This window comes from Stylophora pistillata, chromosome 2 (assembly GCF_964205215.1).
Source record: "Stylophora pistillata chromosome 2, jaStyPist1.2, whole genome shotgun sequence".
In the NCBI taxonomy this organism is placed as follows: domain Eukaryota; kingdom Metazoa; phylum Cnidaria; class Anthozoa; order Scleractinia; family Pocilloporidae; genus Stylophora; species Stylophora pistillata.
This window is the reverse complement of record NC_142520.1, coordinates 48,174,878-48,195,743: the sequence shown is the minus strand read 5'-3', so window position 1 is coordinate 48,195,743 and position 20,866 is coordinate 48,174,878. Positions and strand designations below refer to the sequence as shown.

The following is a 20,866-nucleotide window of genomic DNA, read 5'->3' as shown; positions in this document are numbered from 1 at the left end:
CGCCCTCAAACCGAAAATTGAACTCCCTTGTGAAAACTATTTGGACATGTGGCAAAACTCATGAAATCGTCTTTTAAGTCACCGCTTCCTTTTGACCTGTCAGAACTGTCATTTCAGATGTGATCAGTTGCTAATGACAGAAACTTATCCCTGTCAATCAAACATTGAAAAGCTTCTTCGTGAATAAAAAAGAAAGGTCCAAACTTTCTGTCTCCAGCAAAATGCCCTGCAGCGCAAGGAAAAAACCGCTATCTCGAAATGACCACGTTTATCCTGATAGTTTTATCTATGATGCTCTTAAGTAAGATTTCTCGCGGTCGTTTTCATTTTGAAGATAAAGTCTTAGGCATTTGGTCTGTACATTTCTATCAAGGGCGAGAAAATTGTACAAGCGGCGAGCGAAAAAGATTCTGAAAAAGATAAACGCACGTCTTATATTCTCAAGCAAAACAAACGAGACAGCTTTTAACCTAAAATAACATGTTTTATTCATTGGCTACACACATTTCTCTTTATCTTACAAACTCTACACTTGCGCGCCGAATATTTGTCGCCGAAACCATTGAGCTTTTTATTGTAAGTGCTAGAATCATTCCCCCATTAAGCCAACAATAATCCCCGCGAAAGAATACGAGAAAACATATCCTTATTAACACCCAAACCTTTCATATTCCTCATACACAACAGTTAGTATCTCGAGTACTCTGTTTCGCCTTTGTTTAAGATTCACTAGAATCACCAGAACCGTTTCCGCCAACTCCAACATTCATACAAGCACTCGTCATTGACTTTGCACAAATAAAGAACGTATTTTTTACAGGTTTAAAATGCGTAATTTTGAAACTGGCAAGCTATCTTTTTTATCGCTCATTTGAAAAGTCTGTGCGCTTCGTATGCGTGCAGTGGATACGGTGAATAGCAACTTGTGGGGGCCGATGGAAAGACCGGTGGCTTATAATAATAGGGTCGATATCTCGCGGAATGTAGGTTAGACTGTAATGGACTTGTTCTTAGCTTGCATGGGCACCCATGAACGTTACAATTCGTTTGCGCGTATGGCGAACTTCCTTGCGTACCAGCCTGGGTATGGGTTCGCAGATGTTGAAATAAATCTTCCGAGGTTGTGAACGATTTTCCACAATGTTTGCTCCCCGCCACCCAGTTACAAACGTATGGGGAGGCCTCATCCGTTGTACCAGGCTTGTATAGTGCCATACTATGTGGGTATCCAAAACACGAGAAAGGTGATTGCGGGTTTTGTTCTGTTTTGACATTGTCGCACTGCGTACAGTGAGGTCCATACTGTGACATAGGACTTGGAAAGGCGTACGGCGAAAACTGCGGTTTACAGTTCGTGCAGTTCACATCACGGCACACAGTTCTTTGAAGATAGTCCATGTAAGGTGTGCTGCCCGGGCTGTGCAGTTGGAACTGGTGTCGTCCAGCACCGATGCTACTCAGCGCTGGGGATGTATCTCCGGGGTATGGAGAGCAGTAGCCACAGCCACATTGAGGAAAACTCGTCGGAAAATTTAGCGGCATAGAAGAAGCAAGACCATGGGTTTTAAGACTTGGAGAGACTGGATCTTGCCCTGTTGACATAGGATAAGGTTGTATAGTTCCGGTCTTGAACGGCAAAATAGACGCTGGATGGACGTAACCAGCACCGCAATCTTTGTGCAATGAATGAACGCCAAAAGCCTGTTGGCTTGGATCAAGAAACATACCACAAACCCTATTTTGAGACACGGGGTGAGTTCCACAGTGGCTGTCATCGCTGGACGGGTACTGAAGCGATGTACTTTTCACTCGTTCCTCTTTGCCGCTCGTAACTGGCGAAACAGAGGAATTATTTTCCTTACTTGGAGCCCGAAAACCTGCTTTTTCGTTGTTCATGTCGTCGACTTTTTCGCCGGCGGTGTGTTTGTATGGTTTGAAGGAAGATCTGGTTTCGTCGTCGCTTATCTTTCGGTCTCGAGATACGTTATCTTCTGCTGTTTCCTTTGATGGCTCGGTTTTGCCAATGCTGCTACACGTCGCCGCTAGCAGGGCCAAAGGAGATTTCTTTTGGTCTTCATCCTAACAGTCAATAAAAAAATAAAATAACACCGCTTGAGTTAAAAAGGTTGGTCGTAAAAATTAATCACAAATTTACCAAGGGGTTGGCTGGGCATAACTCGATAACTATTAAACCTCGGTGAGATATTTTAAAATATCGAGCTAGGTACCTTGAATGGAAGTGGTTGGATATACTCTTGATTACACTTCGAGACACTTTGCGTCAACATTTGTAAAGCCTCCAGTGGAACTCGATTGCTAGAACGAGATATCTCTGCCGAAGACTCTGTTGCTTTTAGAGTGAGTGTTCGTGTCGGCATATCTGGTCTGTGTGTGTGTGCGGTAGACCTTCTGAAATATTAAATACTACACAATGAAAGGTGTAGATACAGAAGAAACGAGCCGACTACAGACAAAGCCAGTGCGCTCTTCTGTCGTAAATGAATTGGTTAGATTAGAGAACATTTGCCGCCATCCAATCAAAACGCGGCTTTAGCGATATTTCACTCCTTCATTGGATAATCAAACTGACAAAGTTGTCATCCTTGGACATCAAAGTAATTGGCTATATAAGATATTGATTGATGATTTGCCGTTTGGCCAATCAGAGCACAGGAGTTAATTAAGTAGTAGATCGCCTAGTGTGTCAACGCGCTGCTCTGAAGCAATCTACCTGTCAATCTTCGTCAATTATTTTTGTCATGTATTGTTTGGAGATATGTGTTGAAGTGAGTTGTGTAAAACTTGTCAATTTTCAGCTTGGTGTTCGTTGTGTGTTCAAAATCACGCTTTTGTGCCCATTGTTCTTTTAGAAGAGGCGCAAATAATAAAGATTTCAGTGGGAGCTCGAGCACCGCTGGTAGTTTTGGCGTCGCGTTGACGTTCGTACGCGGTAGGGACAAGGGCCTACCCAGCCATGTTTACTGTTCGGCACTGTTTGATTCCGTTGACACTTCTTAGTGTTATCTTATCGAGCCATCAATCACGGCTACAGGCGTTCGGGGATTATGAATGAGATTAGATAATGTGTTGACATGTCTAATAGCTTTGACAGCTCTGTCAAGTAACACCTAATGCCTGACTGAACATTTAGAAAACTATTAGTCTTCGCCAAAGGACCGCCACGACTTGTAATAACACATCCTTCAAAAATCGTTATTAACCAAACAAAGGCTTCCCGGCCACCGGGAAACTCATTTCATGATCTAACCTTGGCAATATTGCTTTCTAAAACAACGCAAAACATCGTCTTCCTAACGCCTGTATTTGCATAATTAATTCCGCGACTAATAAAAGCAATTACTAGAAGCGATAACAGATCTTAAGGAGCTTAAAATAACGAAAAATGAAAATTCTCTGTGCTTTTTGTGACCGATCGAGAGCTTAGCCGATAACAGCATTAATTTTCATTCTTTATAAGAATTGTGTGGCATTTTGTACTGTTTACCTAGCTTTCCTTCAATTTCGCTGAATGAGGGACATAAGATGGCATCGGGAACAGACCTTCGACAGCTGGGAGCATTTTCACAATACCCTTCATAAATAGCGAGTAGGAGTGTTTGCTTGGACCCCAAATAAAAGCAGATGATTTTAGGAGATAAGAATGAAAAATTCGTTTGGGAAGTTATTAAATGATGAGCCGTCTCAAGAAAAGCATCTTGGCTAGGAGAGGAACAAGGGTCGAAGGAGAACTTTAGTGCTAAGAAATAAGCCCTTGATCAAACAAAACTTTTATTTGAAAGAGAAAAAAAAACACAAAATTCTTTCCTCATCCGCTCTGTGGGTTTTTTCATCAAATATTCCATTAAAAAGCTACCAAATCCCCGCGACAAAAGAATTTTGCGGGTAGCTTTGACATAACATATATTATTGTGGGACAATATATTGAAGTGGTGAAAAGCTTTTACAATGCAAACAAAAGCACTGGATAATTTGTTTTTCACAGTCAGAACTCATTCCGTTTTTGACAGGTAATCTATAGTTATCAAAAACAAACAATTGCCGCCGCCATAACTGTCAAAGGTTCGTCCGCCCGTCATGGTATTCATTAGGGCTAAAAACACAACTCCCCTTTCGGCAAAAGAACACGCGTCCATCTTATTGAGTTTAATACTCCATCAAACAAACTCATCAAAAGCGCTCTTAATAACTCGTCAAACTTCATGTTCACGGAATAGCCTTTAAATTGAACGCGGAGCTGATCGAAAACCACCCTACCCAACAAAGTAATTAATTCTTGTACGACATGTCTTGTAAAGCCTCTGCTACTTAAATAGCTCATTAGCGCCTGGAGCTGTCAGGCGTTAAGATGTTTGGCGCTCTTTCAATGTGACTGATCGTACCAAAACAAGATAAAAGAGTGCCGCGCTCAAGAACCTGTCATTTTAGGCGGAAATGTCAGCCGTTTCTCAAGTGCCCCGTCGAACTTGTCTGCATATCAAGAAACTCAACAAAATGCTCTTGGGTGTTTGGCGCCAGGCTGACTAGAACCTGATTGCACGTGCCTTCCTTGTACTCAGCTAACCTAAGGGCTCTAACCCGGCCAATATCGAATATTTGAAGGGAAAAATCTCGCAAGTTTGCGATGTATTTTCTCAACATTACCTCATCAGATTCCTTCCAATTCCAAGCTGATGATCACCAGCACGCAAGAAAACGGTGCCACGCCAACTGTTTGTCATTCATACGTATACGTAAAGGTTATTTTTGCGATAGGCGCACGTAGATGGTCGATATTTGCATGTGTAGTCCATGGAGATTAAGAGAGATAGTACATGAGATTCTATGAATGATATTCTTATAGGTGCTTGTATCTACTTCCATTCAAATTCCTTCTGCAATATTCTGGTGCAGAATTAATTAAAGGTCTCAAAACATTTTTTTATTACACTGGCCGCGATGTTGTATCAAGCTACCCACAGTTTTTGGTCATAAGATATGATAAAAATAAAACCAACAGCCGCTTATATGTGTTCAAACATTTCACATACAGGAAAACGAAATGAAAGCGAGATAAATTTTGAAATTAGCTTGTCTGGCGCATCTTTTGTGCGACAGCTCATTATTTTTCGTTCGTGCGGAGTAAAAATTAATCCAATTCGTAAACGAATGAATACAAACTCCGTGAACAATTACAATTTTACTGCGTTTAATTCAAATAAAACTTTGTTTTTCTAGTCAACAATTTATTCAACGAATTTTAATTTTCTCCGAGGTTATAACTTTTTTTAAAAAAATTAATCTCATTTCGCGCGTATTCCCACGCGCTCACGCTCACTCTCGCGTTTCGCACGTTTTCGTGAAAGATACCATTTTTTCTTTTTTGTTTTTACTTTATGGGAGGGCTTGATACTCTTTTTGGCAGAAATAATCGAAATTTGTAGTCTGGGAATCAGCATTTGAGATGCTTTAACATAGTTCCGGTGTTATAAAAAAAAAGCTTCTAAGATGGTGTCAAATGTTACAAGCTGGAAACCCTCAAACCACTTGTCGTGGAAGTGAGAGTTGAATTGAAACGTAAGGCTTGTGTGCTCTGAAATTTTACGCAATTAAACTACTTCCCGTGTTCTCTAACAAAATCGTATCCAATTGACAAACGGAAGCAGCTGTAATACTGCATCTAGGGTGACTAGTGAGTGAGAGTCCCAGTCTGCCAATATTTCACTCAAGCATTGCGTGGGCTTTCTCGCAGTAGTGGGCGGTTGCTGTTTGAAAACTGATCGAAAACCGACTGAGTATTAATGACTTACTTGACAAGATGTTTGTATAAGTTATTGTGTTCAGCTGATGGGTGGGCGGGATGAACTATAGACAGGTAAAAAATTCACCGCCTAGATAGGCACTTGAAGACGAAAACCAATGGATTATACTGTGGGTATACTAATCTGCAAGCGTTAATACTTCCCTTCTAGTTGTTTTTACTAAACATGCCATTTCGTGTCGATCTTTATCTTGTCCGGCTCAGACATTTATCGTTTTTGTGCCGAAATCAATCAACTTTCGATGGATCTTGTCAATTTGTACCGCCAGCAAATAGTTCATGGGGATAATCAGCGTATAAATAGTGCAGGACAATATTACCATGATTAAAATGCGCCTGTTGGAGGTATTTCAAAATTGATTTTGTGTTTAATAGGCGCATACTAGCCCGAAGTCATTTTCCAAAATGATCTCGTTCTTTGTGTTTAGCATGTGTATTTCCTCTCTTTTCATCTGGAGTAACAGTTGCGTTTTGTCTTCAATCGGTCAGTTATATGTATGCAAATTAATCATAAACTGATACATTGATCCGAAGTGATGACTGATGTCGAAAAACCCAAAATGAAAAAACGATTTTTTCATTACGTGTTTGTAATTCTTTTAGATTGTTTTCTCCTAGCGTTAAGCAATGTAGACCCACAGCGGCCAAAATAATGGAATCGAAAATGATTAGAGGGAAGGTTTTGGCGTGTAATTTGAGATTTTATTGTATATTGCACAGCACTAAAAGCACAGAGTGGCATAATTAAGATACTTTGTTAATGCTTCCCAGATCCGCTCTACAATATCGAACATGATGTATGGTTCCTTCAAAGACACGCTAAAAGGAGTCCGTAATAAACGGAAACCCATCAGGTGCAAACCTGATCGTTCTACTTGACATATGTCACTTAAAATGATGAGTTGGTGTTGACAGCTTACATCAGCAGGAGCACAAATGGTTTTCCTCTGAAGCGGATTGGAAGTGCAATTGAACGCCCTTAACATTATGTGTGGAAAACCAGACTCAACGACTACGAATTGAAGATAATGGCGCGCGCTATGGTGACACCTTTTTGCCTTAATTCTGACTGCTGCCAAATTAATGACAAGTTAAAGTAAGATGGAGCAGCTGAACTTTGCAGTGGATCGTTCTGGAGACCAAAATCTTTTTCTTTTTTTTTTTTTTTTTTCGGCGGGGGGGGGGGGGTTTGCAAGCACCCGTTTAGGGCAAAACTGCAGTACGAGTATTAAAGTTTCAGTAGCTCTGACCACCTGAAACCGCCAAAGCTTCGCCAAATTTTCTAGTTTTCTTTTTCGTGACCACACTTTTCGTTTTCCTTTCCTTTTTATCCTATTTCACGATATCGATTAAAGTGGTTTTTCAAGGTTCCTTCGGCAATTCAGTAAAATAGTGAATCGTCTTTGTAAGGTGATTTATGATGATATCCGCCTACAATCCATCGTAGCATGATGAATTCTCGAATGATAAGCCGTTTGTAGCGGACAAGAAATAAAATGGTTTTCCCAAAAAATGTGCGTAATCCTCTGTGAATTGGCTTTAAATTTAATTTCAAAATGTAATTTCTTCAACACCGTGTTTACTTAAGATGGTTCATTAGCAAAAACCGACAGATTTAAACTCGTGTTTATCAAGCTTTGTTTGCCTGTAAAGCTTTAATTCATGACTTTTCCATTTCAGGTTCTCATCCCTTGATGTACATAATGTATAATTATTACTTTAAAATCGAGGATGAAAAGCTGCTTTAGCTCTTCATCAACCGCTAGGGCCAAACACTCAAGTGAAAAGTTAGAAAGAAAATATACTTAAAACATGGCAGTTTTTCGATGTTTTTTTTCGTCAGAGATATATACTCACCAAATCCTTCATTTATGTGATTTTTCCGCCGATGCAAAGCATTTCCATTCCTATATTTCCATGTACGTGCCAGCGTAGATTAAAGTTTGCAATTCCTACCATGCCACACAAGCAGTGAACACGAAACACATCTTCGTTAAGTCGTTCCGAGCCTTTATTTCCTGAATAAATCCCCACTGCTAACAGTGTGCAACTCTTGGACTTCATAGTGTTAATTTGGATACCTGCCGACGATTTCTTTTTGAAATAACCTAGCAATTGAAAAGCTGTTTGTCGCGGCTTTGATTAGTTTAAACTGCAAACTGCGAGGATTGTTAGAAAACTGAGGCAGGTGAAACAATTCAAAAATGCTAAATTTTCTAGATTTTTCACATACAAAAACATTTGTGTTATAATTAGAAAAAATAAGTTACGAATACCAGATTTGAAATGTTCTTTTCTGTAATCACCTTGACGAAAACAACATTGAAAAAACTCAACGCATTCAAAAATGTGGCGAAACGTTACACTTGAGGTTGGCTTATATAACGCTGTTCCTAGACAACGATGCTCTCAGTAGGGCATGGAATATTGTCACGAGATGTATTTTCAGCGCGTCTGGAAATTACACTGTGCCATAAATTAGAACTGGTTTACGGTTTTCCAGAAATTCCTAACAATTGGTGACGATACTAAGCATTCCCTGTCAGCCAGGACGGGTCATCTCGATAGAATACTTTATTCTCCACTCAAGTATACAAGGAAAAGTGTAGCAGATGGAGGAGAGATTTCACGACTCCGAGCATCGCCTTACAAAGCGTGGCGAGAGGAAGTGAATAAATGACAAATCACTAGGTTTGTGTATGCGAGAAATCCCGTCTCTTCCGATTAACGCAGTAGCTAGGTCGTGGCTCTGTCGCTGTCAGTTGTAAGAAACAAAACTGCAATACGTGGACTCGTGTTTTTTTTTTTTTTTTTTTTTTTTTTTTTTTTCTTCTTTTCAAGAAACGCACACCTTAAAACAGACCAAGCATTTGTTAATGGTACTTTGGAGGAAGACAGCAAAGAGGAACATAGATGTTAAGAGATGGAGAAAATTAAATGGATTGCACATGTAAAATTTCCAGAAAAAAAGTTTGGATGAGTTGATTAAGATGCAAAAGCAGCGACGTAGCTCCTCGATTAATCAATTAAGTTACGGATACGAGCAATTTCTATCGCCTGCGACACTAAACCATTTTAATTGCCCCACCCCCCATTGTATCTAAGTTACTTGATGATTTTTTTCTCAAGCAAAAATCTCAATGTCCATTCAGGTAATGGACTAAAAAATTATTCACATCACGTTTATCAGAAGATATAAATGAGTTTGTAAAAGGGTCAAGAGATAAATTGAACCAGTTAGCCCTAAGTGGAGCCACACAGTCTTGGTGTATCAATACTGTGAAATTATCAATATCCGAATTTACTCGGGCAACATAGGTAAATGGAACAACGAGGGATCAATATTTCTGAGTGTTTCTTTCGAGAAAACGGATTCGCCGAACAAATTTTCTTCTGAGCACTAGTCGTCGATAGGATAAATTTACTTGTTTTGAGTTCCGGTGCTGTTAAAGTTGCTTGGATATGAATTAACACCTTAAAAATTATTCATTATTTCGCAAAATTTCTTCTTTTCGGTTCAAGGTGTCCGAATCATCATGTTTTGTATTCGACAAGCTACGTATTGGTAAAAATCTATGTATGAATTCCAAATCAACTCTCAAACCTCTGAAATTCTCTCTTTGAAGCACGTTTTAATTCACTTCAACAAGCCAGCCGCTTGAGCCAACGCCTCTTCAAAATCTGCTGTAGTTTGCTGTGAAACAACTTCTAACCCTGAATCAAACAATGTAGTTATAATTTGTGTTGTTCTAGATCCTGAGATTTATTGTTAGATAATCATATATTCTTCAGTCAAAAGACCGTTTGATGTGGACATGTTGTCTGAGTGATGTCACTGCTACTGATTTGAAAATGCGGACCTTTTCTTTAATGGTTTCACGTCGATTTTCAGGGATTGGTGTGGTCACTGAAGATTGCGTTATGATTAGCGAGGACTATGCCATATCAATCCGCACGAGATGAATGGGACACTGACTTGCAATTTTCAAAATGATCGTGATCGCGATTTGTTGATTTTCTGAAAAAAACAAAAGAGATCAATGGAACGAAACAGGAGACGCAATTATTTTAAAAAAAATCCCAAAGTAATTACTCTAAACCTTGCCTGTTGCATGGGATTTACCAATTATGTTATTTTGAGATTTTAGGTACCATTGAAGTAATCAACATAGTGTGATTACACAAAACAGCTGAATATCATAATACAAGCTGCCTTATAGGTGTTTGCGCATTAGAAATGATCTATGAGAAGATAAATTTATCTTTCCACGCACCTCGAATTCATAAATTGTTCTCACTTAGGCAGAGCGGCGCCAACCGAGGGCACTTAACTGAATCATGACAAGGAAAACTGGGGTCAATGGCTTCTCATAATGATTAACTTAAAGTGACTCAGATACCATTAAAGAAAACAACGTGCAACATTTTAGAGGAAGAAATGAGGGTGGATTTAAGTTTTTACAGATAAAACTGGTATGCTATTCCAGAATATTGCAATTTCGAAGGTACCGTCATCCTGAAGACTATTTTGTCGGCTGATCTGTGTAGCTAGAGTAGCTTAGACGGTTTAAGTTGTGAATCTAGAAAGTCAGGTTATGATCGCTGTCGCGTGGAACATTGTGATCAGGGTTGGGGTCGATTTATCGCAAAAAACAAACATTAAAGAGAACAACATCGTTACTCTACTTCAATAGACTTTCCTGTCATAGATAGTTCCTTACTTCCTTAGATATGAATGAGTCGACGGTAACATTTTGGAAGTTGTGACGGCTGTTTAATTTTTTTTGTCTCGGTCTAGCGTTTTCAAAGGGGAGTCTCGGATTTTACCATTCAATGCTCCGATTTTTAATTTTATTGCTTATACAAACCTAAACTGTATTTTCCATGTGATATTACTCTCGCTCAGGAGCCTTGATAAAAAAATAGAGCTGGTTAATTGCAAAATGAGAAATATTTCCTAAAAACTCCTGCGTGGTAATTTATGACGCTCTCGACTCCTTCAAACAATTTTTTGTGAGTGGTGTATGTTTGTCTAGTTTTCGCGGTTGGCTTTGGGAATAAGTTCTAGGTAATGTGGTCTCTACAGTTCTGCTAGTTCGTTTGCCGTCAGCAGATCTATGAAAAAGAGAAATTAGATCAACAAAGTTAGAACCAGCTGGTTACGATGTGGTCTCCTCTTAATGGAAAAATTTAGGATCGGATACTCCAAGTGTAAAGTTAGAAAGGGGGATTCCTGCTCATGCACGTTTCACGCGCATCAAAAAATAGAAATAACCCATTATGAAAAATCGGATAAACAACTCAAGTTTCACATATTGCGAAAGACAAAAAATTCACAATTCACGGGCTTTTAATTTCGTATTTTCACTGTCATGAAATCTAAAAACACTTACTGATTCCGTAGTACCATGCAATAACCCCTTCATCCCCCCCCCCCGCCCCATTTGAACGGTTACACCGAAGGACTTACATCTACACACTTACAAGCGAGAATCACTCTGTTGCGCATTATAAACAATAACACGTGACAACACTGTTCGCTAGCTTTCTTATTAACGGCCACACAAAACGCTAAGGATAGCACCAGTTTTTGCGGAATGTACAGGTGAAACTTGATGGAGGTCAGGCTGAATTACCTAACTCTGGCACAGAGAATAAAAACAATGTTCTCACCTGGTTCGGAGAAGCAGTGTACCACTTACAGCAGCTGCCTTGGAAGGGTCGATCCAACGTCCCCCGCAGTCAAAGCTACATTCAACAGCGAGACCGGGAAAAGCCACATTGGTAGAGAGAACACCATTGTCGATCCTATATGAACAAGTAAATTGTTAAACATTTCGAAAAAAAAATGCCAGTCCATTGCAATAATTTTTCGTACGATCATTGGCCTGATTTCCTTCTGATATTTAGTCAACACTTTGGGAGAGACTTTGTGGTTACGGTAAAATGGCTTGCCGGTAGGTGACCCATGAAAAGAATAAATAGGTTGAAAGAGTTAATCTCTCGGTATGTTGCCTTCAGCATTGAGTCTTTGGGTCATCGTGCCTTACCAATCAACTTATGCTCCCTCATGTCACATTTCTCTTTATCTTTCTGACAAAAAACCGATGAAGTTAAACCAAGAGACACAATCCTTCATATCGGCCCTCTTCCCAAAGCACTCTACCAGCTATCTTTTTCAACCGAGGTATCTAAGCTCCCATGAAATAGTGTTACGTGTGCCTGTGTTTCTTGCAGCTAATCTGCAGAATAAAGAGACGCCGAATAGATTGTGCGTGTGTGTTTTTCTAAAAGTATAGTGATTTCTACTTCCTGTGGAGACTGATCGCAGTTCAGTCGAAGAAGGCGGATTTTCCTCAGACTCAGGCCTTCGTTGGAGATTAACTCTCAGCTTATCTTCTCTTGCTTAGATGTGTTTAAATGAGAAAGCAAACAGATACCTGGCCCCCGGAGGAGGAATATGATAAGCAATACCCAGTTTATCCAAACGAGCAAGCTCTTTATAGCCAAGAGTGTTTGAAAACATAGCCCAGCTTTCATTCTTCATTTTACTTCGTTTTTCTTTGTTTCTTTCATTTTCCCACAGGTCTTGATGCCATGCTCTCTCGGCGACAGCGAGAAGTCTTGGAAACGTCATGGATTGAAACTGAGAGGGGGTACGTATTGTCTCTGACCAAATGACCCCAGCTAATCCTGTATAGGACACACAACAAAAAAAACATTGATTGCGTGCCGTCACACCGAAACTTTATTAACTGCAACAGTCATTTACAACTATGGTAAACACTACGGAGGCAATGTGAACTTGAAGCAAATGTATTTGAACGACCTGAAACTTGGTAAAAGGCGAGGGGCCAAGTCTTGAATAGCATAAGTTTTGCATGTGATTTGTGATTTGTCACAGCTAAGAGGCGGGCGAGTTTCGTTAACCAGTCATAGCGGATCGTTTTCGATACTGAGTTCAAACCTGCTGTATAAGCTATTCTAAACAATGACACAGTGGATTTTTTTAACACACAGCAGGAGGTCAGTAATTTTCAGCAAATCTATGGTGTACGCTTCTTTTGGTTCTCACCGGTGCTGCAGTTGTGGTCTCACGGAATAACGAGAGAGTATAGACGAAATCAGTATTCATAATACTTTAATACCTCGTGCCCAATCTGCGATTTACCACTGAGATGGCTTGATTCAGGCAAACAAAGTGTAAAAAATTGTTTCACTTACAAGTAAACTTAGTGTAAACATCTTGAAAACAGGGTGGATAGCGAGCACCCAACAGAGGAGCATTAAAAATTTGGAAGAGTAAATCGAATTTTTACGCCGTTATCTACTGCGTTAAAAACGAGAACTCACCGATAATATTTTCAAGTTTTTGCGGTCTTACACAACCTCCAAATACGCTACAGTAATCGTTGATTGGTTCTCCATTGTCGTTTATTTCAAAACTGTCATACAAGTGTTCGGGCATAAAGCCATATGCTTTCTGAGTGTTTGTGTAACGTGTGGCCCAGTATAATCCTCTTTCTTCCGGGTCTGGTTCGTGTGCGTGATCAAAATAAAGATGAGACGCTGGGGACATTATCACCTGAAGTGAAAAGATGAGATCGTTAAACAGTGACTTACATAGAAGCCGAGAGTGATGTCAATCCGTGATGATCTTCGGAAGTTTCTGATGTCGGTGAAATCCTCATTTAATTCTCCGCCATGATCAGATTATGTTCCAATTTTAACCTTTTTTGTTATCCGACAGATTATTCAATTTTTTAAGGACTCGTTAACTCATTAGGTTGATACTGTATTGCATTATCTGTGGTCGGTCGATAATCCCTATTGATTATACATTTACCACATTGCATTTTCTCTTTTAAAAGATTGTTAACGAACCTTGTACCCTTCATTGGCTAATCTGTAACTAAGATTTACAGCGTCTCCCCAGGCATGTCCATAACTTGAGCCACTATCCAATTTCGTTTTCACTATGTGACTTTTTGAACGATCTAGCCATCCATCGTCCCACAGCATGAGTTTGACACCGTATTTCTTAGCGATTCGAGCGACCCGTTTTGTAAAAAATGCTCTCCAATCCGGATGGATTGACGTCGACTTAAACTTCTCCCGGGTAGACGTCGACTTAAACTTCTCCCACAGCCTATGGCAGGCCGAAGAAAGATTCCATGCTCCCATTGAAACCTCGTCTCCTCCAAGATGGATAACCTTGAGTGGTTGAACCCCTTCGTGCATGGCTCTTACCTCGAGAACCAACTTTTCGATAAAATCATACGTTGTCGTTAGACATGGATTTACAGCATTGTTGAAAAAGAACTGCCCTGATTGATAATTAGATCTATCCTTCAGATCGTTCAAGTAGAACCTCAGCCCCTCTTTAAGTTTGCCCACATTTACATATTTTTTGAATCGAGCTTCCATAGCAGTGATGGCGGCAGTGGAATGGCCCGGAAGGTCAAATTCGGGAATGATTTGAATATGCCGAGCATTGGCGTATTTCAAGATCTCTTTATAATCTTTTACAGTATAATGACCGCTTCCAGAACTGTTTCTGAAGGGACCCGATCCTAGTTGAGGTTTAAGGCAATGAGTTTCTCTCAGATCATGACATCTCTGCGACGCAACCTAGTAGTGTGCATAAAAGAATGTATAGAATGAATGATTCAACGTCTAGCTCTCAAATTCCAAAGTCATCGACTCTTTCTAATTAAAGATTATTTCGAAAATAGACATCTGGCATTTTACAACTGAAACCAGCAAATGTTTGTAATCAGATTTTACAAACTAAGTTGGCAATATCTCCATATAATGAAAAGGAAATCATCCATACGAAACTTCCTCATTGCTCTCTCTGAGTTAGTTCTAACTTAGCTTAAGTCTAAATTGCGGGAAACTCCTTTTAATGATTCCCCAACTCAGATAACAATTCTTCTGACAAGCTAATGGACACTTACTAGCTGTATCTGTTACCTTTTACCGTGAAGAGCCACCTTGTTCAGGGGACATATTTCCTATATTCTACCAGGTCCTTCCTTGAGGGAGATTGCAGTAAAACAGAAAGTTTCCATTCTCTCTCAGACACTTACCTCTGTAAGTTCAGGTAATCCAGGAATCTCCAGACGCCAACCTTCGTCATCGGTCAGATGAAGGTGAAGCTTGTTCAGCTTGAACATTGCCATTCCCTCGAGGATCCGCTTCACTTCTTTCTTAGGAAGAAAATTTCGAGCAACATCAATGCTCAAACCTCGATACTGATATCTTGGAGAATCCATAACTGTGACCCAGGGTATCTTTCCGTTCTTTATGATACTCAACAGCGACTGAATCGCCCAGAATACTCCTGCAGGAGATGCACCAACGATTGAGACTACTTCTTTCTGAGGGTCGACCTTCATCGTGTAAGATTCATCGCTATCTCTTTTTTTGTGCTCAGCATCGATCGTTACCTTGCCAATCCTGAGCTCAATGATTTTACGTGATGGTGCCCCACCATTGCTAAGTTGCATCTTGAGCTTTTCTGAGGAGGAAGTAATCTTGGTAAGGAGCTACTTACAATTGCAGCAATAGATAGTTATTTCAGATCCAACCAACTTGCAGGAAAATGATAAAACAGCTTTTGGCAACTGGTCACTGTTTCTCCCCTTATTCCACTTTGTTAACTTCATTCACATACTCTTTACTAATTTTTTATTAAGTTAGTGCGACCTTTGGCTCACCCTTACAAAAATAAATATACACAGACCACGTTTGAGAGTCAATGCTAACTACATATCTTCAATGACAACGGTCCTTTGCCCCATGCAACCTCACTTTAATCATCTTTAACTGAACATACCTGACAAATATTGACCTTCATCTTCCAAATCTTTTCGTGAAACTATCATCCATTTTCCGTCTTTTAAATCTATCCTTTTGAGTGAACTTTCATTCTTCAAAACAAGAGGAGTCGGAATGATAAGCTTACCAGGCCCTTTCAGGTCAACTACGTTGTTCATCTCGAAGCGTTTCTCTGGAGTTAAGGGATTAAATTTATCTTGTTTAGAACGTTTCCACTTGGATGCTGAATCAAAAGGACCCACAAATTTTAAACTTTCTCCCTCGGTGCTTTTGATAATTCTTGGCTTTAAGCCAGGTGCAGTAATGTACCAGTTAGGCATGATGTCTGTCTTGGAAACAATCGAACCATATGCGATGAGATCAAGCTCAGTTTTTCCATCAGGGACTAAGTCCAAAAAGTTCTCAGTAGGTTTTATGACTTGTAGATACCCATTGACGTGTGAGACAGAAATCTCCTTTCGGCTTTTAACAAGAGGATCTGGGATGTTGCTAAGCATTCTAAGACAGCTGAAGTATATCGCCCACTTTCCAGAAGTGATGTTATGCCGACCTTTATTAGTAAATTTTAAACGAATGTTACATACTCCTTCCATGTTGGAGATGACGTCGAATTGGATATCTAGACAGGACGCCATGTCTTCTAGATACACTTGATCCATTGCCTGGCAAATGACTGCAGAATATGAAAGTCATTTTTTAGGTAACTGGGAGATTTATTTCGACTGGTAAGCTTACCAAGATTTTTAATTAATGTGAAACAGCTATTGCTCCTCTGATTCCAAGTTGATAGCAGTAAATGGCCTCGGAGTTTTGCCAACCTTTCGAACGCTCAATAATTCGACTGGGTCGAGGCGCCATACGGAATATTTTTGCAGACTGTTTACCGATACATGTTATACTAATGCTTAATAGTCCAAAACACTGAACTTTGCACAATTGCGCTTCCCTGAATTATTGAAAATGCTTTCACTAACTACAAAGGATTTTCACTGCGCTTTGTAAATAGTTAAATTGCTGTCGCTCGTTCAGCATCTCCACAAGACAGAAACTCTCAGTGAATGATGTATATATTTTTAATTCTTCTCTGCAATTTTAACTACCTTCTTGTTTAGAGATACTTTCACCTAGGGTCTAATCACTTTCAACTTGACTGAGACTAAAAAAAGGATCCAGAGATAAACCAAAGGGTATGGCGAAGGATTGAGAAACTTGCCACAACTTGCAACTGATGAAGTAGATAAAGAAAGGCTTCATTTTACAAGGTATACTAGCTGGGACAAAGCTCCTTTAAAAACCATGCAAAATAAAGAAAAAAAAGAATTCAGAGAAATAAGTCTTTTACGAAATTTTGACCACTCGATCATAAAACTATCGACCATTATCTCAGTTTTCGTTTACATTTTGTTCATGCATTGATGTGCGATGGTCCTTACTGCTGGTGTCAAAAAAGACAAACCGAGCGTGGAAGGCGGACCTGTTGTTATTTAACAGGTGCTAGACGACTGGATATAGATGCAACGCCTTCTAGTCCTTCCCAGCTGCAGCATTTGCGCCATATTGTTTCCACGGCCAGGCCGGCTACCGTGATCTCTTGTTTGCCGGGTAGCCCGCTATTTCATACGAACATATACTGAGATGTTGTTAAGAGGAGAGTGTTAAGGTGAGAACCCGCAAACCCAAACAGCCCGTGCAAAGTGCAAGTGCAAACATAACAGTGATTACTAGCTATATAAATGGAGGCCCTATAAATCAGCAACGTTAAAAGCAAGACTGCAGGGCGGAATTCAAACTTCAGTCACCGAAGACTTGGGGAAACAATTCCAATGAAGATTCACTACGGCACACGAACGATGTCATCATCTCTATAAATTATCAGAAATAAACGGCAGCGAAAGACTGAATTCAATAAATATTTCGGCAAAATAAACCATGTTATACAAGCAAGAACATAGAGAATTACTAACAGGACCACGTAGGGAACTTAAACATCACTAACTAGGATTAAATTATTACACGTAGGGTTCACACCCTTACAAGGTGTCTCGAACCAGTGAATTCGTTAATAATTGTAGTTAAGATGCAAAGTAATTGCTTTTTTTTTAAGATCAAGAAATAAAATCTCTACTAACCTGGTGTTAATATGAGATATGAAAACATGCCAGAGATGAAAAACAGCCATTTCTTAAGCTTCGTTCTGAACATGAAGCAGCTGAGAACTGACATCAGATTTTCGAAACTGTATTCAAAGGAAAGTTATTTTAGCGATGGTTATTCCCAGTATCTGCTCCACAGTGCGACTTCAGACCGTTCTCGAACCACAGTAACCTCGAATTTTTGCTTCCCAGCTCAAAACCTCTCAAGATCAGAGCTCCTTTTAATTTTTTTTTTCCCTGGACCTTTCGATTAAATTCCTCAGTGTTTAAAAAGAACGGATTTACCGCAAGATTCCTACAAGGTAACAACTTCGAGTGTAGAAGACTCTAATTGATGAATCTTACGCCGATTGTTCTCCTCTCTTGCATTATATCTCATTACGAAGGAGATCAGCAATTACCGAAATAACTGTGCCAGATATGTTTACCTTCAAAATCATTTTAACAAATAGTTGTATTCAAACCTTTCTTGGTGGCTCTGTTTGCATCAGCGTCAATGCATTTATTGTTTTTGCTACGGGATATATTATTTCCGGGTCAGTGATGCTAATCAAGAACAAGCTTCTGTCAGTGCTACATGGTCAATGGGTAACCCTAAGCAAACGTCTACGCATGGACGAACGCAGGCTGTCAGAACCAAGTTGTCTTACAGGAACAAGACGCCTGGAGGCGTTGACGTGGAATGCGTTTGTTGTTTGGTTCTACATTAAAAATAATAAATATAAGGTCGACTCAGCACTAGACTCCTAATGAGAGATTCTTTTTGCCTGTCACGGGATATCACAACACAGGATATGCGATCATCCATCCACGTGTCCACCCCAGCCAACAGGGCTTAATTTCAATAAAAAACACAAGCACGTGGCTAATTGCCAGGTGAGACTACAATGAAGACAAAATTCGACCGAGATTTAAACAGGGTCTGCTTATAGCATCCCGCATAATTATATATAACCACGCAAGCAAGTCACAGTATTTAAAAAGCGTAAACGAAATCCTCTTCCGAGGCATAATAGAGTTATTTCCTGTAAATTCAAAAAATTTTTTTTCAGATTTGTAGGCCTGTTTGACATTGTTGCTTCACAAGAGTTTGTCGCTTGTTTTTATTAGTTTCGCCTCTACTTTAGCCAAAATGTTGCAGCGTTTGCTTCAGTTTGGAACTGTTAGAGTACCTCTGCAATCAGTCTTACGAAGTGCCAATAAAATTCACTCCATATCGTTGGTAAGTGCCAATAAAATTCACTCCATATCGTTGGTAAGCCTTGCAGTTTCTTAAAACGATAAAAGGCACCAGTTCAAGCGCAGGAAAGATGAAGACACTTACGGTCTGTTTTCAAATTTATTTCATGTAATGTAACTTTCATTTCAATTTTTTATTTCAGTTGCGATCTCATACTGCTTCCTTGAGTTCTTCTTCTCTCTAAGCTTGAATTTCCACGAGCCTACTCATCCGCCGCATATCCGCTGACCTGTTGACAAACCAAAAGATGACGCTCGTTACTTTTAATCACACATTCACTTTTTTCAACTCTGACAAGAATCAATCCTGAGACTAAAAAGAAAAAACACAAGAAAACAAGACAAAATATACTTTGAAAAAAAAAAAAGGTGTTTGAACTAGAACGGATGAGGGTGTCATCAAAATGTGCTTCTTCAACAAATCAAGTTGGGGTTTACCAGCGGTCGGGGTCAAGCGCTATCCTTGCAGAATACGACAGTAAAACGCAGAAAGAAATCTCGCAGCTTGACGAGAATAAGAAGTGAATTTCATACCTCCCTCCTATAATGTTGGCACTGACCACATCGGCCTACATATCATTCGTCTGCAGAAGCTATAAATTGCTAATGTGTTTCTTTCTATTTCAAATGTAATCAAAACTACAACAACATTCTCAATGTGATAGCTGGACACCAGCCCGATTTGAGCACTAATAAGGCAGTGTACGTGTCATGCTTGTAATTAGACAGTGTAAGGGGACAATTAACGCGTCAGGCCTATCTAAAACAGCACGTGTCATGTGCGCGCGCTGTTTTCGCGCACTTCACCAAGTTAACTGTTATTTTCTTTTTATGAAAACGTATTACCGATGTGTAGTTTCTTTCCTACATTTTGTCATAGTTTTTGTCAATTTGTAACATAATAATAATAATAATAATAAAAATAATAATAAAGGTCTTTATTAAGAATTATTGTGCACACAGACGTGCAACAATTAACATGAATAGAATGAATAAGAAAAAAGAAAAGGTATTAATTACTATTGAAAAGACATCTATTAATAAAAACTGATTTAAAACGGCTTGTCTGAACCTTAGGCAAAATACAATTATGCGACCTAGTTCTCAACTGCCGTGTTCTCTGGGGAGGTAAGAGATCGCTCAACGCAGTGTTGGTGGAAGAGATCCTTTGCCATAATTTCTCATCTCTATTACAACGGATATCCAAGATACTGTGTTGCTTTAAGGAGTAACCCAGCTTATAACACCTGGCAAAGAGCTTATCAATTCTACTTAAATATTTACTATAAAAAGCACACCCCCAGACCTCAATAGCATATGTAAAAAATGAAAGAATCAAACTTTGAAAAAGTAAGTCCAAATTCTCAATAGGGTAGCCATAATATCTACATATTCTCAAAATATACAACCTACTGCTAGCCTTACTAAGTAGATAATCAATATGAGTGTCCCAATTAAGTGGCATTTGCTCAAAGGTGACACCCAATAAAGGTAACACCCAATGACTTTATTTCATCTAATTATGACTGTAATCATTCTCGTAATAAAGCAATCGGACTCCCGCTTCGTGATCGTCCGCTTTTGTTCATTACTCGCATGATTACTGACCGAACTGGACCCCACTCGGTCCCATTACCAGCCTCGGTTACCTGGTTCCGAGGATCAGGTGACCAGACACTGTCACTCCTTGACCGACGTCACTCCAGGATTTGCCTCCATCAGTACTGTACTGAATCACAAGACCAGGGATTGCGGAGTTAACCTCAGTTTTTTGGTCTAGAACCCTGACAGAGAAATATTCCAAGTCAGAGAC

General features: G+C 39.6%; 3 protein-coding genes and 1 long non-coding RNA gene across 6 annotated transcripts in view; 1 reads left to right on the top strand and 3 right to left on the bottom strand.

Annotated features, from left to right (window-relative positions):
- Nucleotides 1-463: 463 nt before the first annotated feature.
- Nucleotides 464-7,828, bottom strand: LOC111336398 (zinc finger protein 503). Of its 2 annotated transcripts, none has more exons than XM_022942486.2 (2): nucleotides 7,676-7,828; nucleotides 464-2,079 (listed from the first exon to the last, which is right to left on the bottom strand). In XM_022942486.2, exons 1-2 carry the CDS (start codon nucleotides 7,685-7,687, stop codon nucleotides 868-870), a joined length of 1,224 nt encoding a protein of 407 aa, XP_022798221.2. In that variant the 5' UTR covers nucleotides 7,688-7,828; the 3' UTR covers nucleotides 464-867. The 2 variants fall into 2 exon arrangements, with proteins under 2 accessions (XP_022798221.2, XP_022798220.2); XM_022942485.2 differs by lacking the exon at nucleotides 7,676-7,828 and adding an exon at nucleotides 2,229-2,921.
- Nucleotides 5,698-7,636, top strand: LOC148739988 (uncharacterized). The gene is made up of 2 exons (XR_015996401.1): nucleotides 5,698-6,163; nucleotides 6,590-7,636. It is a non-coding gene; the product is annotated as an uncharacterized LOC148739988 (long non-coding RNA).
- A 2,613-nt stretch (nucleotides 7,829-10,441) lies between the features above and the next one.
- On the bottom strand, nucleotides 10,442-18,489 carry LOC111336383 (uncharacterized). Of its 2 annotated transcripts, XM_088748028.1 has the most exons (9): nucleotides 18,279-18,489; nucleotides 17,791-17,897; nucleotides 15,660-16,334; nucleotides 14,911-15,341; nucleotides 13,703-14,449; nucleotides 13,172-13,403; nucleotides 12,259-12,511; nucleotides 11,492-11,626; nucleotides 10,442-10,933 (listed from the first exon to the last, which is right to left on the bottom strand). In XM_088748028.1, the coding sequence occupies exons 2-9, from the start codon at nucleotides 17,882-17,884 to the stop codon at nucleotides 10,798-10,800; spliced, it is 2,703 nt and encodes a 900-aa protein (XP_088604154.1). In that variant the 5' UTR covers nucleotides 17,885-17,897; nucleotides 18,279-18,489; the 3' UTR covers nucleotides 10,442-10,797. The 2 variants fall into 2 exon arrangements, with proteins under 2 accessions (XP_088604154.1, XP_088604155.1); XM_088748029.1 differs by lacking the exon at nucleotides 18,279-18,489 and having other exon boundaries at nucleotides 17,791-18,190.
- A 651-nt stretch (nucleotides 18,490-19,140) lies between these two features.
- The window catches only part of LOC148739987 (uncharacterized), a 9,618-nt gene continuing 7,892 nt past the window's right edge, over nucleotides 19,141-20,866 (bottom strand). Inside the window, exons 8-9 of the mRNA XM_088748030.1 lie at nucleotides 20,703-20,837; nucleotides 19,141-19,283 (exon numbers count right to left, since the gene is read on the bottom strand). Of these exons, the coding sequence (XP_088604156.1) occupies nucleotides 19,235-19,283; nucleotides 20,703-20,837 (184 nt within the window). The 3' untranslated portion in view covers nucleotides 19,141-19,234. The remainder of the gene's footprint in view (nucleotides 19,284-20,702; nucleotides 20,838-20,866) is intronic.